This window comes from Ophidiomyces ophidiicola (genome assembly GCF_022830035.1).
Source record: "Ophidiomyces ophidiicola strain CBS 122913 chromosome Unknown scaffold_7, whole genome shotgun sequence".
Taxonomy (NCBI): Eukaryota; Fungi; Ascomycota; class Eurotiomycetes; order Onygenales; family Onygenaceae; genus Ophidiomyces; species Ophidiomyces ophidiicola.
In genome coordinates this window covers 111,075-126,908 of record NW_026054647.1, presented here as the reverse complement: position 1 = coordinate 126,908, position 15,834 = coordinate 111,075, and the positions used below count along the sequence as shown (strand labels likewise).

Genomic DNA, 15,834 nt, shown 5'->3' with positions numbered 1-15,834 from the left:
GCATGCACTGCAGTCTCGCAACCTTAGCCGCAGCCCTGGAGTCGTACTGTCTCGCTCGTTGAGCCTGGTCGCTGTCCGTCCCATTGGCCCGGCGTGAGCGAGAGCCCGGAATGGTAGCATCATGCGCTGGCCTGATTCCTGGTACCTTGGGATTTCTAATTTTAATGCCAGGATGGAGACAGTATGTTTCTCCCATTGCCCGTATTATTACTTTTTTTTTCCTTTTAACCCTCCTCCCTGTTATACTGGACCCGGGATCCGACGGCGGGCCCTTCCCTTCATGCACGCCCAGAAACTTTCATTGAGCTAAGCTGCGGTTTGGTACGCCGCATATCTGTCTTTCTCGCTTTCTTTTTCCAAATCTCAACAGCGAAGGAACGGCCACCCGCGGACCATGCATCTCAAGTAGAAATGAGAGATGATCCGCTGCTTCTCCGCTCATTGCCCCTCCAGGGATTTGCACTCATAGATTTCCATTTGACAGGGGAACTGCAAGACACAAAAAGTCCCTCCTCTTGACCTACTTGTCTTGCTCGAGGGCCAGTTCGCTCGCTGCTTGCTCTCTTTCATGCCTACTGTCCCCTCTGTTGTTGCATCTTCTGCGGGACACCATGGCTTCCCTCAATCTGTCCTCGTGTGCCCAGATTGATGATACCTTTGGCCCTTATGCGCTACACTGTCGGAACAGCTTTGATTTTACTCTTCTCTTTGAAGAGACGCTCCTGACCATTGTTCCCATCGGCCTTTTAATGCTTATTACCCCATTTCGCATCTTCTATTTATTAAAAAAGCAGAAAAAGGTCAACGATGGCCCATTAATACATTTGAAACTCGTAAGTTGCCATACTACTCTTCCGCCACTTCTCTCGCCTTGATTGGTATCCATCTGTACTGACAATTTGTCGGGGGAAAAAGACAGCCCTATCTGCATTTGCAGTACTTCACCTAATGCTCCTCATTCTTTGGACCCGACCATCCGCCGACAGAACTCGAACTTCGCTGGCGACTAGTGCCCTCACCCTCGCGGGTGCCGCTGGCTTTTGCCTACTATCCTATTTCGAGCATGTTCGTTCCGTCAAGCCATCGTTTTTGCTTAATGTCTATTTCCTGTTTACTATCCTTTTCGATGCCGCCCGGTCGAGGACCCTGTGGCTGCGTCGAGATGATGATTATGGGTTTATGATTGCCCTCGCATTTACTGTGACGGTGGGCTTGAAAGCAGTTATTTTAATATTTGAAGCATGTTCCAAACGTGGAATTCTAAAAGCAGAGTATCGCTCCTATCCTCCAGAGGCTACTGCCGGCATTATCAACCGAAGCCTTTTCTGGTGGCTTAATCCTCTATTTTGGTTCGGATACTCTAATTTTATGACAATGGAAGATTTATACAGCCTTGATAAACATCTTGTTTCGGAGCGTGTGCATCAGCGATTAGAAACGGCTTGGGGAAAAGGTGCGACTTGCTCCAGACCCTTAGTTACTTTCTACTGACTCTGGCATTACTTTAGTTACGAAAAAGACATCAAACTCGTTGTTAATGGTCACACTGAATGTTCTCAAGTGGCCCCTTTTATCTATTGTAATACCTCGAGCATGCCTCATTGCGTTCATGTTTGGGCAGCCTTTCCTAATCAACAGGGCGATTACATTTGCCTCTCAACCAACTCAAAGCAATTCTGAGAGTATTGGGAACGGCTTAATTGCTGCATATGTTCTAGTATATGTTGGAATAGCTGTAAGTGGACTTTTGTTGGTTTCCAAGTTTATGCTCTTGTTTTAATTGGCATCGTTCCAGGTTTCAATGGGGCAATATCAGCACCTAACATATCGCGCCATCACCATGGCTCGTGGGGGCCTCATCGGCATGCTCTATAGGAAAGCCACCGACTTGAGCATTAAAGACGTTGACCCTGCCTCGTCAATGACACTTATGAGCGCCGATATCGAGAGGATCGTTCATGGCTGGCAGACGTTGCACGAGATTTGGGCGAATGCGACCGAAGTTGGCATTGCCATTTTCCTCCTCTACATTCAACTCGGCGTAGCTTGTGTTGTCCCAATTGTGGTGTCAATCCTATCACTACTCTTGTCAATAATCGCAATGAACTTTGTGATGTCCCATCAGGCACTTTGGCTTGAAGCGATAGAGAGGCGTATTTCTGCAACCAGCGCTATGCTTGGCTCCATGAAAGGTGTTAAGATGTGCGGCCTCAAGCAAACCCTGCTGACGAATTTACATAACCTTCGAATCGAAGAATTGTCGATCTCGAAGAAATTCAGAAAACTGCTGATCTGGAACATGGGTTTTGGTGCGGCATACCCTGGTGTATCATACCCACTATATTCAATGCTAATATTGTTTTCTAGCATACATTTCCCAGGTTTTTAGTCCCATCCTCACGTTTACTGTATTTGCAGTGTTAGCAAAGAAAAGGGGCAATGACGATATCCTTGACTTCGCCAAGGTGTTTACCTCGCTCTCCCTTTTTGCATTGTTATCGGAACCCTTACAGTCTCTCATCATGGCACTGGTGACATTCCTTGGCTCTGTTGGCTGTTTTGCCCGGATCCAAGAATTCCTCGATAAACCCACTCGCATCGACCCCCGCCACAAGCCCACAGATGTTACTGATGAAGTGACGAATAGTTCTCAAAGTCTCCCAGCAACTGAGAGAAACAGCATTACAACAGAGAAAACGCGCGTGTCCAGCGCTCCAAGCATCTTGGATACGGCTAGGCTATCCTTCCCATTCAAGGATGTATCCCAACCACTTTCCGACCGGGGTGTTATTACAGTTCAAGACGCTTCTTTTGGTTGGGACCCGGAGAAAGCGGCCCTTCTCAAGGATATTAACTTGGCGATCCCTCGGGAAAAACTCACAATGATAGTTGGCCCTGTCGGGTGCGGAAAATCCACTCTGCTCAAGGCTATTCTCGGCGAAGTACCTTGCATGGACGGCAGGGTTGATGTGGCAACCTTAAATATGGCCTATTGTGACCAGACACCATGGCATATGAATGAGTCTATCCGCGACAGCATTGTTGCTGTCTCGGACTTCGATGAGCAGTGGTATGCAACGGTCATCCGCGCATGCTCCCTGGAAGAAGATCTACGACAACTTCCAAGAGGTGATCGGACGATCGTTGGGAGCAAGGGAATTGCCCTCAGCGGGGGCCAAAGCCAGCGTATTGTAAGTTACCGCATGAGCCCACCCTACTGATATATGTCTGACCATCCCTAGTCACTTGCTCGGGCCGTCTACGCTCAGAAAGAAGTCGTGATTTTGGATGACGTTCTAAGCGGTATCGATGCCTCGACTGAAAATCACATCTTCCATAACCTTTTTGGGCATAACGGCTTGCTGCGCAGCCTCCACTCAACTGTGATCCTTGTCTCTTCCTCGCGTAAGATCCCCACCCCCACCATTCTAGAGTTAGCATCTAACCAGTTTGTAGCCAAGCGACTGCCTTATTGCGACCACATCATCGCTCTTGATGCCGATGGTAAGATCTGCGAGCAAGGAAAATTTGACGATTTGAACTCGACCGCCGGTTACGTCTCCAGTTTCACGCTTCCGCCCCCGGATTGGACATACAAACCTGACCCTGATGCCAACCGCGAACTTATCCCGGTTAAGGAGGAGGAATCCGATGGGCTACGCACGAATGAAGCCCTTGAGGCCGCAGCAAACAGGAGAACTGGTGACGTGAAGATCTACCTGTACTACATTGGATCTGTCGGCTGGCTTGCCGCCCTTGCCTTCGTAATTTTCGTCTGCGGCTTCGTGTTCTGCATCGCCTTCCCATGTAAGGCCTCTTGAATTTCGCTCTACTGCTCGTCAATTACCCCAGTTAACATGATTGATTACAGCGATCTGGCTCAAAATGTGGGCCACTGCAAACAGCGAACGGCCGTACGAAAGACTTGGATATTATCTTGGGATTTATGTGATGCTAGGCTTCCTGGCAATTATTTGTCTCATTGCTAGCTGCTGGTTTGTTCTCCAGAGTTATTTTTGTTGTGCTAGTTGGCTAACTAAGGTGAATATAGGCAAATGATTATTACTATGGTACCAAAATCCGGCGAAACTTTCCATTTGACACTTCTCCAGACAGTACTCAGGTACGACCACCTCTTCCTTGGTTCCTCGACATTGCTAATTATGTATGTAATAGCGCGCCGATGTCCTTCTTTTCTACCACCGACATCGGCGTCACAATCAATCGCTTCAGCCAAGACTTGCAGCTTATCGACATGGAATTGCCCGTTTCGGCGCTTAATACCTTCGCCAGTAAGTGACAAATTCCAACATAAGAAATGTCGTCATGCTAATGCGCTTCCCGCCAGCCTTTGTTCTCTGTATCGCGCAGATGGTGCTTATCGGTGTTGCATCCATCTATGCTGCGATATCGTTCCCTGTCGTTCTCGGCGCTCTCTATTTCATCCAGAAATATTACCTGCGAACGTCCCGCCAACTCCGTTTTATGGACCTCGAGGCCAAGGCCCCGTTGTACTCTCAATTCACAGAATGCCTAAACGGCTTGGCTACTATCCGAGCATTTGGATGGCAAAAGGCACTGGAGGAAAAGAACCGTGCCCTTCTCGATCGGTCTCAGAAGCCATTCTATCTTCTATTTTCAGTCCAGCGATGGCTAACCTTAGTTTTGGACTTGCTTGTTGCCGCTATTGCTGCGCTGTTGATCATTCTCGTGGTTAAACTCCGTGGTACCATCGGTGGCGGCTATGCTGGTGTTGCACTGCTGAATATTGTTCAATTCAGTCAGAGTATTAAGCTGTTGATTACGTTCTGGACCACGCTCGAAACTCACATTGGTGCTATTGCACGTATCAAGGTATTCAACGAGACAATGGTGCCTGAGGACAAAGAGTCTGAGAATTCAACGCCTCCCACCAACTGGCCGGGAGAGGGCGGTATCGAGTTTAATAATGTGTCTGCTGAATATCGGTGCGTGCTTATGACCTTTTGAACCTTAATGTGTGGAATGGTTATTAACGAGTGATATTGCAGGCCTGGCGAGCCCGTCCTCAAGAACGTAACGCTCAAAATCAACCCAGGCGAGAAAGTTGGCATTTGTGGCCGAACGGGAAGGTGGGTTCAGCGGCGTTGATCTTGGTGGCAATAGACACTAATGCACTGCACAGTGGGAAAAGCTCGATGGTGCTGAGTATATTCAGGATGATCGAACTCAGCGGCGGCACGATCACAGTCGACGGCGTCGATATCAGCACGATACCCCGACATGAAGTTCGGTCCCGAATCACGGGTGTGGCGCAAGATGCGTTCATCCTCAAGGGGTCGTTGCGGCTCAATGCCGACCCGACTGGATCGCTCGCGGACGGGGCGATTGTTAATGCGCTGAAGAGCGTGCATCTGTGGTCTGTGGTTGACGAGAACGGCGGGCTGGATGCGGACATCGACGACCTGCACCTGTCGCATGGGCAGAAGCAACTGCTCTGCCTTGCGCGGGCGATGCTCCGGCCCAGCACGATCTTGATTCTCGACGAAGCCACCAGCAAGTAAGTAGCAAATGGTTGCCCATGTCTGGGGAAGATTGCGACGGCTAACATGGTATAACAGTGTGGACAGCAAGACGGACGAGATCATGCAGCGGGTGATCCGAGAGAAGCTCTCGCAGCACACGATCATCGCAGTGGCTCACAAGCTGGACACAATTCTGGACTTCGACAAGGTGGCGCTGCTGGAGGCGGGCGAGCTGAAGGAATACGACGACCCGTACACGCTGCTGTCGCGCGACTCGGATTTTGCCAAGCTGTACGCCAGCACGATGTCGGAGCAGCCGGACGAGGTGGGGATCCTGACGGACGACATCACGGTGTCGTCGCGGGCGGGGGTGTCCCGCTGAGAGCGCGTTGGGGCTTTCCGGCAGGCTTTTTTTTTTTTTTTTTCTTTTTGCATGACTTCTACATCCGGACGGACATGAGTGGGCGTCAGGCAGGACATCGGGAGGGTCTACGGTCTACGGGATACTTAGAACAGCGGCGGGCGCTTGTATATACCGCTTTGAACATGGTTGTTTTTTGACGCGGATCTGTGTCTGAGAATATGCACACCAGACAGACATGGTGAAAAAAGGAAAAGAAAGTAAAATAAAATAAAATACGCACGTACATAGATAGTTAGACATTGAATAATGCAGAATTGATCCACGGCTGTCGCCTCACGGTGGTTAGTTACATGGCGCGGGGGGGTTCGTGGGCGAGCGATAAAATTGGCCGGGGGGCTGCTCTCGTGCTCCTCTTACCTACGCGGACTCAGTCTGTAACTAGCGCAGGCGGTCCTGGGAAATCCTGCCCATGGCGTGGCCGGGCAAGGGGCCCCCCTTTTCCCTCGATCCCCCAGTCCGGCTCCGCCCCTTTTTTTTGAATTTTGATTTTTTTTATTTTCGCCGGGTAGCGCAGAAACAAAGTCGGTGTGTATTATTATACTCCGTAAATTTTGTTTTTATTATTGCTGGACGGGGGCCAGGGATGAGCGCTGGGACGGGGGAGGGAGGGGGGGGGGCAGTAGTGTTGACGCGGAGGGAGCGCACGCGGGCAGTTATTGGCCGGCGCAGTGGGCATGATCGCCGGCCGCACGGCGGATCGGGCGCACTAATGTTCCGGCAGGTTCGCGGCGCGCGAGCGGGCAGCGGCCAATAGCGAGGCGCGCAGGCCGGGCGGCGTCGCGTGAAGTATGTTCTGGAAGGCGTGGGCGGGCGGCGGCTGAGTCAGCGGGGGGTGGTGCGTACGGCGGGCTCCGCGGATCGACAGCGCTGCGACGCCGGCGGGCGCCACGGCCACGGTCGGACGGTCTGCGCGAGCGTTGCCGTGGCCCGTCACTCCTACTACCGGGCGCGTTGCAACTGGCTGCCGATCTGCTGGAGCTCACTAACCAACTCACTAACGAACTCACCACCAGCCCATCTCCTCGACGACACATGGCGTATTATTAGCACACCCCGACTGTTCGTCCGTCGCCGTCAGTCGTCGTTGTCGCCATCCGCGTGCGCTTGCTTGCTTGCTTTCTTGCTTATTACTCCCCGTCTTCCCCGCCCGTCGTTCTCGCGCCCACTGCGATGCCCATGACTGCCCGCCTGCCGGGCACTGCCTGCTGACATGCCAACGCCCGCGCTGCTCCGATCTGTGCTGCTCGTCTAGCTAAGCGTGTCATCGCGCTGTCTCTTTGTCGTCGTTTTTCTGTCCTCCCTCTCCTTCTCTTGTCCCGACGCTTCCCTCCCCGACGACCATCCTCGAGATGGCCGCCACGCAGCCACCCACCCGCCCGCGCGCGTCCGGCAGCAACAAGCAGCAGCAGCAGCAACAACAGAAACAGCAGGGCGAGCGGTCACCGCCCATGCCGCGCAAGCGCCGGCGACGCGCGGTGGGCAGCGGTGCGGCGGACGACTGCTTTACGTGCGCGGGCCGCCAGGTGCGCTGCGACCGGCGGCGGCCATACTGCACGCCGTGCCTGGAGCAGGACGGCCGCTGCTCGGGCTACAAGACGGCGCTGACCTGGGGCGTGGGCGTGGCCAGCCGCGGCAAGCTGCGTGGCCTGGCGCTGCCCGTGTCCGGCGCGCAGAAGGTCGGCACCACGACTCCCACCGCCGCCGCGAAGACGCCCGTCACCACCGCACCTCCCGCCCCGGCCCAGCTCCCCCAAAGCGGCGCCCCCGAGCCCCCCAACACCCCCGGCCTGCCCGTCCGTGCCGGCTCGTCCGCCCACCACGCCCAGTGGCCGTCCCCGTTCACGCTGCACCCGCACCCGCACCCGCACTACACCACTCCACCCAGCCCCTCCAGCTCAGACCTCTCGCTGCACCTCCTCACCACGCCCACAAGCCACTACGCCGATGGCGCCTCGTTTGAGCCCGACGACCCTCGCGACCGGCCCCCGTCCGACGCCCTCGCGCCCGCCCTCGCCCGCTACAGCTACCGGTCGCCGCCCGCCTATGCTCCCCTCGTGCACCAGCCGCCGCTCAACCAGATCGTCGGCCAGACCCCGCGCATGCGCTATCTCATCGGATACTACATGGAGGTCATTGCCCCCGTCATCGTGGCGTTTGATACCCCCACCAGCCCCTTTCGCCTGTACATGCTGGAGCTCGCGAAGACCAGCGACACGCTCCAGCTGGCCATTGCTGCCCTGTCGCTGAGCAATCTGAGACAGCGCCGCAAGAACTGGGCCCTGTCGACCGGCAAGACGCTGCCTTCGCGCCGCTCCTGCCAGGCCCACTGCCGCCTCACCGACACCGCCGTCGCCGACGTGTACGAGCTCCCCAGCCCGGACGAGCAGATGCGGGAGGAGATCCTCTACAAGGGCGCCGTCGTCAAGTCCATAAATGCCCAGCTGGCCGACCCCATTGCCCGCCGCTCCGATGCCCTGCTGGCCACGCTGCTGATCCTCAGCATCATCCACATGTGCGACACCGGCTTTGCGTCCTTCAAGAGCCAGTTTGCCGGCGTGCGCAAGCTCTTTGCGCTGCGCAAGGCCAGCCAAACCGCCGGCTCGGACGTGATGAAGTGGTTCATGCGCATCTTCACCTGGTTCGACACCATGACCGCTGCCGTCAACGACCGCGACAGCGAGCTCAGCGCCGAGTGCCTCGACGTCGTCACCGAAACCGGCGACCAATGGTCGCTGGAGAACCTTTCCGGCTGTGATTCGCGGCTGTTCCGAGTGGTCGCCCAGCTCAGCCGGTTAAACCAATTGAGTCAGATGAAGCCCGTCGAAGCCAGCGACTTCGTCGACCGGCCCATCGCTTCGGCCACGCCTCCTCCCCAGCTGCTCCATTACCCTGGACTGGCCGGCCCAAGCGACCCCCGCGGCGACCTGCTAAGCTTCCCCGTGCAAGCTTACTTTCCGGGCTACGAAAGCGCGGACCCGCGAACAGAGTTTTGGCTGGAATGGCGTGCTTTGAAAGTCCGACTGGAAACCTGGCGGCTGGGCGTGTCGGATCCCGCCGTCCTGGCAGTGATGACTACGGGCCCGTTGACCCCATCGTCCGCCACAGGGGCCGCGGCGTGCCCCTCGCCGCTGGTCGAGCACGTCGCGTCGTCGCTGTCGCCCTTCGCCCGCGTGGCGCCCGCCAACCTCTCGGACATCGCCAACATCTCGGAGTCGTTCCGCTACGCCGGCCTGCTGTACCTCGAGCGGCTGGCGCACCCGCAGCTGCCGTCGAGCCACCTGCGCATCCAGAGCCTGGTGTACGCGGCGCTGCACTACCTGGCCGCCGTGCAGTCGGACGTGTTCCTGCTGTGGCCGCTGTTCATCACCGGCGCCGAGTGCGTGCTCGAGGCCGACCGCAACCTCATCCGCGAGCGCTGCGGCGACATCCAGAAGGACTCTGGCTTCGTCAACAACCTGTCGTGCCTGCAGCTGCTGGAGAAGATCTGGGCCCGGGAGTCGCCCGCCGCCGTCGTCGTGGGGGGCGTGAAGCTGGAGGAGCAGCTGGCCGCCCCGCCGCCGCCACGGGTCCCGCTGGGGGGTGAGGGGTTTAAGTGGAGGGCCATTATTGACTCGGAGAAGCTGATCCACGAGTACATTGTTGTTTGAGGCGTTTGTGTGTGTGTGTGTGTGTGTGTGTGTGTGTGTGTGTTTTGGGGGCGGGGGGTGGGGAGGCGGTTTGCATGTGCTGGCTCTCTAGAGATAGATCCATTGGGGGGCGTTTTTCTACATAACTACACTTTTTGTTTCTTCTACGTTGTTGCATATACTGGTGCCTTTGGCGGATGGGGTGATGGGTGGCAGGTGGTTGCGGTTGCTGTTGAGCATGGCGCCGGTTGTGTCTTGTGTGTTGCGGTTCTCTGATGTCCGATATAACTAGTACATAGTAGCACTACTCCGTCCTTATCTCGTTGTCCTAGTTCATGGCACCGTCGATGCTTGTTCAGCGCGTGCGTCCGAGAGCAGTGCCGACTGGCTCACGGCCGCTCTCCCCCACCGGCCGCCCCTTATTAATCTCGCGTCGCCAGCGTGGCGCCCGCCATCCATCGCGACCGCAACCGCAGCATCGCCGCCGCCGCCGCCGCCGATCCTCGCCGGCTGCCTAATCGGGGCGACACGTGAGCAGCTGACTCAGCGGTGGCTGGGGGTCACCTGACTGCCCGTTACGTCAGCGCGCGCCACCTGCTTCGCCCATGGCGGCCGTACCGTACTGAACCGCGTATCCGTACGGTCACGGCCTCCTGCGTCCTTCTGCCCGCTTCCGTCGGCCTCGCGTATTACCAATACCCCGTTTACCCACTGGCCAATCAGCGCGCGGCACCCGCTCCCCCTCCGTATCGTTACCGAACCGCACGCACCGCTGGCCCGCGCGCACACAACCGCCGCTTCGCATTTTTCGCTTTCGCCTCCTCTCCTCTTCTCCTCTTCTTCTTCTTCTTCTTCTTCTTCTTCTCGCCAAACCTCCCTGGGTTTCTGTCCCGCACATCTCGTCCCATCGCACCGCTCGTCCAACTCGTCCTGCTGGCTTCCTGGCTCTCTGGCTCGTCCCGACACTCTATTTTGCGTGATCCGCTAACCGAGTTTTCTGACTCCCTCTGCTGGCTGGATCGTGCCCACTTCTCGGCCTCATCCCGCCAACGCCTGTCTCTCTCTCTCTTCTTTTTTCTCGCTCTCTGCTCCATCTATCCCTCCCTGGAATCACCTCGCCATAAGCTCCAATGCACCGCGGGCAAGATCGGTCTTATCGCTTTCTCTTGCCTCCAATAGCCTCCGCGCCCCGGTGACGGGTTGATCCACACGTTTGTCCTGGCCGCGTACTTTTTTGCTTCCTGTGATATCCTGTACAACTATATACCCGTCTGCGTGTTCTGGTGTTTTTTTTTGTTTTTTTGTTTCTTGTTTTTTGTTTCGTCTGCTCGCCGTCCTGGGCCCTGGAGTTGTGTGTGCCTCTTGTCTGGATCTGCCGACGTGCCTGGTTGCCTGCCCGCTGCGTGTGTGTGTTCTGCCCGTTTGACGCTCCGGAGCAGTCCCTGGTTCCTCTCTCCTCCATGCCCGCGCTTCGATAATGTATCATTACTCCAGTCCACCGGCCGGGTGGTCTGCCGCCTATGACTACGGCCACTCCCCCGCCGCGCCCCCCTATGGCTACTACGGCGCCCCCTACGGCTCGCCCAGCCCGTCCCCGCGCGCCAAACGCCATGCCCACCGCGCCAGCTACTGCGGTGCCAAAGACGGCGGCCCGTACTATCCGCCGCCGCCGCAGCATCCGGCGTGGCACAGCTACTACGAGTCCGTGCCCGAATACGTCGCGACTCCGCGCAAGCACGATCATGTAAGTGGAGCTTTTGGTGACCATCAACCGTGGTCGCGGTCCCATGGCCGCCATCCCTCCATGCCAGGCAAACCTCACCACCACTCCCACTTTTTCTCCTCCCGATCGCGCCCGCCGCCTGCCTTCTTTGACGACGATCGCACTGAATCCGACTCGGATGGGCGTCCGCCCACTCCTCATGGAGCCGGGACGGGCGCTCCGTTCTACGAACCCAGGACGTCGCGCCAAGAGGGCCAGCGCCCCTCCAAACCTGATTCTCGTCGGAGGCAACCCACTGATGCTTATTTTGATTCTCACCAGGCTCCCACCTTTGTGTACGACGATGCAGATCTCCCCAAACGCTCGCGTGCCCGTCGTGCCTCCACGTCGGCCCGCGCGCCCCAAAAACCCCCCAAGCCAACGGCCAGTGACAAGACCGCCCCCAAGGCCACCGATGAGGATGCCCTCCGGGCTGGCATCCCCGCTGGCTATTCCATTAAGAACTGGGATCCGACGGAAGCCCCGATCCTACTGCTCGGCAGCGTCTTTGACGCCAACTCTCTCGGGAAATGGATTTACGACTGGACGGTTTTCCACTATGGTGCCACGGCGCCCATGTCCGATGTTGCGGGCGACCTGTGGCTCCTGCTGATCAAGTTGGCCGGCAAAGTCAAGAGAGCCGACGAAAGTGCGCCGCTGATCGCCTGCAAGGAGGCTCGTGAAATGGTGGAAGACTTCCTTGATAGTGGCGAGCGGCTCTGGGCTCGCTTCAAGCGACTGCTCAAGGCGTGCGAGCACTTTATGTGGAAGGCCGCCAAGCGAGAATCCGGCGCCAGCTCCGTGACGATGGGCCGCGGGGCCGGGTGCGAGTTCGTTGACTCCATCTTCGGCCGCGAGCGCGAGCTTGAAAACACGGAGAAGTTGATGAACAGCATCCGGCTGTGGAATATGCGGTTCGACGCCAACTGCGAGGAAATCCTGCGTCGACCCACCGATCCTTAGCGAACGCCAGGACTCTTAAAAATCCTGTCCTATCACTCCTACTCAATAATTAATGTGCGCGCGTTCAACACACCAACCCGATATTCAACCTATCCGCCTTTTCGACACGGAATCATCTGATAAAGCGCGCCCTGGCACGCTAAACCTCCCGTCGGCCAAGCCTTAATTCCTTTCCGCGATCGGCCGCTCAACCAAAAACCTTATTTTTTTAACCTTTAACCGCTTCGCTTCTTCAACCAACAACCACTTTATTATACACTATATATTTTTTTTGGCCCTCGCCGGCTCCATCTTCACCCTGCACCACCGGGGTACAACGCCTACCCTCCGCTACTTCGGGGCGGGATTATCTTTTAATCGTTCCAACTTCCAAGGCCTAACTGTCCGTTTCGGCGCTGGGGAATGTATTTGGGGGTTTTCGTGTGCATCGAAGCGTATCCAGTTCGAAACTTCTTGCATTCAGTCCAGCCTCATTTCTTCGGCGCGATGCATCTTTTGTCGTTAACCTGGGAATAGCTTTCGAGTGTTTTGTGTGTTTTGGGGCAGCGGGGAATCTTGCTTGCGAACTGTGTGTCTATCTATCTATCTATCTTGCCAATATCCTGTGCCGTGTTATCTTTCTAATCTAGCGTTTCCTTTGTTCCATTTTTCTTTTTTCTCCTTTAATGATACCACTGGTGTGTTTGTGCAGGCTCCTTTTCCTTTGTCTATCGGACAGCCTAGTATTATTCTCCCCTTCTCGACGCTCCTTAGATGTATGTATATACGTGGCTACACGTGCGATACTATTTAAAACTATTATTACTCTTCTACGCAGCCCTGATCCAAGTAGGTATGTACAATAGACAGACATGGTGACAGTCCAGAAAAGCCGCAGACAAGGCTGCTGAGGGGTAAACTAGTTATCTGTTGGAGTGTGATTTCAGCCCGACCAGCCGCAACAAACACGGGGTGCCAGAGCGTACAAACATCGTATTCATTGTTTCTCCTCTGCGGCACAGGTACAGCGACAACAGTAACAACAGCCGGCAAGCAGCCCTCGCGGGCAACCAACTGCATCACATGACAGCGATCGGCCGCAGGCCATGCAGGCGGCGGCGCGACGGAGGGACGGACCCGCCTTGCTGCGTTGTCTGCTGCACGGCGCCTCTGCGGCGAGGCTAGGTGCGCTGGCTAGCCTTATATATGCCGGTCCTGTGAGTCCTGGGGCTGCTCACCGCTCGTTGGGGCGACGCGGGCTGGAACGAACTCGCCCTGCTGCGCTGTGCGACGCGCGCGGTGTGGTGGCCCCGTCAGGCAGCCCTGCATGCGTGGCCGGTCAGGCTGCGGCCGCCGCCGATGGTCGGCGGGCTGACTGGCTGGCTGGCTAGCTGCCTATGAGTGAGTGAGTGACGCCGTCTGCAGTCGTTACGTGTGGGAGTGCGTGCGGGTAGCGGAAGTGTGCGGACGAGGACATACTCCATACACGAGCGAGACAATACCGGGTATTACGCGATGCGACTGTGCCATCACCACCCGGCCCTTCCCTGTCGCTCCGTTTGTTCGTTCGTTCGTATTGATGATATTTTTAGCCGGAGAGAGCAGGCGGCGTCTTGCTGCTGGCGGGCCAGCACAGCCAGGCAACAGCCACTGCGAACTTTGTAGCCGCGGCCATCCACAGCGCGGTCTCGATACCACCGGTCGCGCGCGCCAGCCAGCCACCCAGCACAGCGCCAGCAACCACAGCGACCGCGGCGGCGAAGCGGCGGTTGCGTTTGACGTTCTCGCGCAGGGGGGCTAGCAAGGCCGGGTCGGCGGCCAGGTCGTAATACAGGCTGGTCAGCACGGTGGTGGGGATCTCGCTGAAGCCCAGCAGGCGGCTGGCAGCCATCTGCCCGGCGGACTGGAAGGCGACCAGCGCGATGGGCACGAGCTGGAGGAATACGGCTCGGTCGGGCGCGCCGTCGTCGACAACAAGGATGGTACTGCTGGTGGTGGTGCTGTGAGTGTCGCCGGAGATAGCACCGGTGCGCAGCAGCACGGCGGCGACGGCCAAGAAGACGGCCTGCACGGCGAACGAGCCGGCCAGGGTGCGGCGGCGCTGGGGGCCGAGCCAGCGGGTCAGCGCGAACAGGCAGCTGCCGGCGATGAAGGCGGCGATGGAGACCAGCGCCTTCAGCCACTTGGAGGATTTGCGCAGGGCGGCGTCCGACGCGCCCAGGCCGAGGAAGACGGTGTTGCCTATGGTCACATAGTTAGCTAGCTGGAACAGCTGGAGATAGTCGGCATTGGCATGGCTCACCGGTCTGCATGCTGACGAAACAGCCCCAAGCGCGGAACACGGAGCTGTCGCACAGGCCGGACAGCAAATAGCACAGCACGAAGACGACGTCGGCATGCTGCAGCGCGACGTCCGCGTCGAGGCGGCGGGCGAGCCAGGCGGGCATGCTGGACTCTGGACTTTGGAGTAGTGATGGCGGCCGTTGACGAGGAGGAGCGTTGGTGATCTGACCCAGTGAGCCCGCAACCCTAACCCTAACCCCTAGCCCCGAACCAGTTAGTTAGTTAGTTAACGCGTCGGGCCGGCTCACGGGGGCGGCTCTCTGCCTTCCCGTCCCACCACGCAACATCCAACATCCCGCTACTCCCTACGCAGTACGGAGCACATATCGATCCGTCGACCCAGAACGGCTGTCGCCTGAGAGCACAGGTCCGTTATTGGGGCGAAATATGTCTCATTTTGTCTACCATTCTTGCCTCGACCGCAGTTATGGGCATTTATTGCGGACGAACCCGACCCCATCATCCTATGCCTGGATTGCATCGCTTGTGGGTACCTCAACTCCCTCGTTCTTATAGCGTTAACCATGTACCTGACTCCGCCTTCAGTTCTCGCGGTTCGTGGACCACAGCTACACTTATTGCAACTCCCGGGCGTATTGAGAGTGCTGCTTATACTTGTGCAATCCAACATATGAACAGTGGGTCTAGTAATCACCAAGCTGTCGCTCGCTCAGTTTCCGTTTTTATGGCGGCGCCTGCGCTCCCGTAATGCGTCTTCCTGTCTCCTACTACCGATCCTACATGAACTCACTTCCAGACCCCCCAAAGACCATCACTCTTGTTGCAAGCAGATCCTACTGAAGCTCTCGCAAATCCTGCTGAAGCTCTGACAAATCCTGTTGAAGCCCCAGACAAACACCCAAGAACTCTGGCCGCTCTAGCGGATACACTGAACCCCATCTCTCTACTGGCGAGTGTCTTGTACTGGGTATGGACTTCTCATCGTGCATCCAAACAGTCATGAAATCTCCAAAATTACCAACTATGAGAAACCACCGTTTTATGAACTTCTACTAGGCATATATTGTCTCAAGGGTATTTCGCTTTCTATGGTCGCGGGGATATTTCGTTTGGCCAAGATATTTAACTACCAGATATTCGACTGATGTTTCATTTGACAGTGGAATTTGCATACAAGGTATACGACACCATCCACCGGAGAGATGGAGTTCGATCCTAACGGATTTCATTGCATGTATGCCAATAAAAAATCAACTCAGCGTCGACAATACA

The 15,834-nt window shown here is 56.6% G+C and overlaps 4 protein-coding genes across 4 annotated transcripts; 3 read left to right on the top strand and 1 right to left on the bottom strand.

The window, feature by feature from the left end:
- Nucleotides 1–611: 611 nt before the first annotated feature.
- On the top strand, nt 612–5,886 carry LOZ57_002448 (uncharacterized protein; the record flags this gene model as incomplete). Its single annotated transcript, XM_049251519.1, has 13 exons — nt 612–833; nt 916–1,453; nt 1,509–1,735; nt 1,796–2,309; nt 2,368–3,191; nt 3,243–3,807; nt 3,872–3,995; nt 4,052–4,123; nt 4,177–4,292; nt 4,349–4,967; nt 5,031–5,111; nt 5,165–5,539; nt 5,601–5,886. 13 exons carry the CDS (start codon nt 612–614, stop codon nt 5,884–5,886), a joined length of 4,563 nt encoding a protein of 1,520 aa, XP_049109324.1.
- Nucleotides 5,887–6,960: 1,074 nt separating this feature from the next.
- On the top strand, nt 6,961–9,575 carry LOZ57_002447 (uncharacterized protein; the record flags this gene model as incomplete). Its single annotated transcript, XM_049251518.1, has 2 exons — nt 6,961–6,965; nt 7,322–9,575. 2 exons carry the CDS (start codon nt 6,961–6,963, stop codon nt 9,573–9,575), a joined length of 2,259 nt encoding a protein of 752 aa, XP_049109323.1.
- Nucleotides 9,576–11,031: 1,456 nt separating this feature from the next.
- Nucleotides 11,032–12,279, top strand: LOZ57_002446 (uncharacterized protein; the record flags this gene model as incomplete). Its single annotated transcript, XM_049251517.1, has 1 exon — nt 11,032–12,279. The coding sequence occupies one exon, from the start codon at nt 11,032–11,034 to the stop codon at nt 12,277–12,279; it is 1,248 nt and encodes a 415-aa protein (XP_049109322.1).
- Nucleotides 12,280–13,846: 1,567 nt separating this feature from the next.
- On the bottom strand, nt 13,847–14,570 carry LOZ57_002445 (uncharacterized protein; the record flags this gene model as incomplete). Its single annotated transcript, XM_049251516.1, has 2 exons — nt 13,847–14,499; nt 14,561–14,570. 2 exons carry the CDS (start codon nt 14,568–14,570, stop codon nt 13,847–13,849), a joined length of 663 nt encoding a protein of 220 aa, XP_049109321.1.
- Between the last annotated feature and the right edge of the window lie 1,264 nt (nt 14,571–15,834).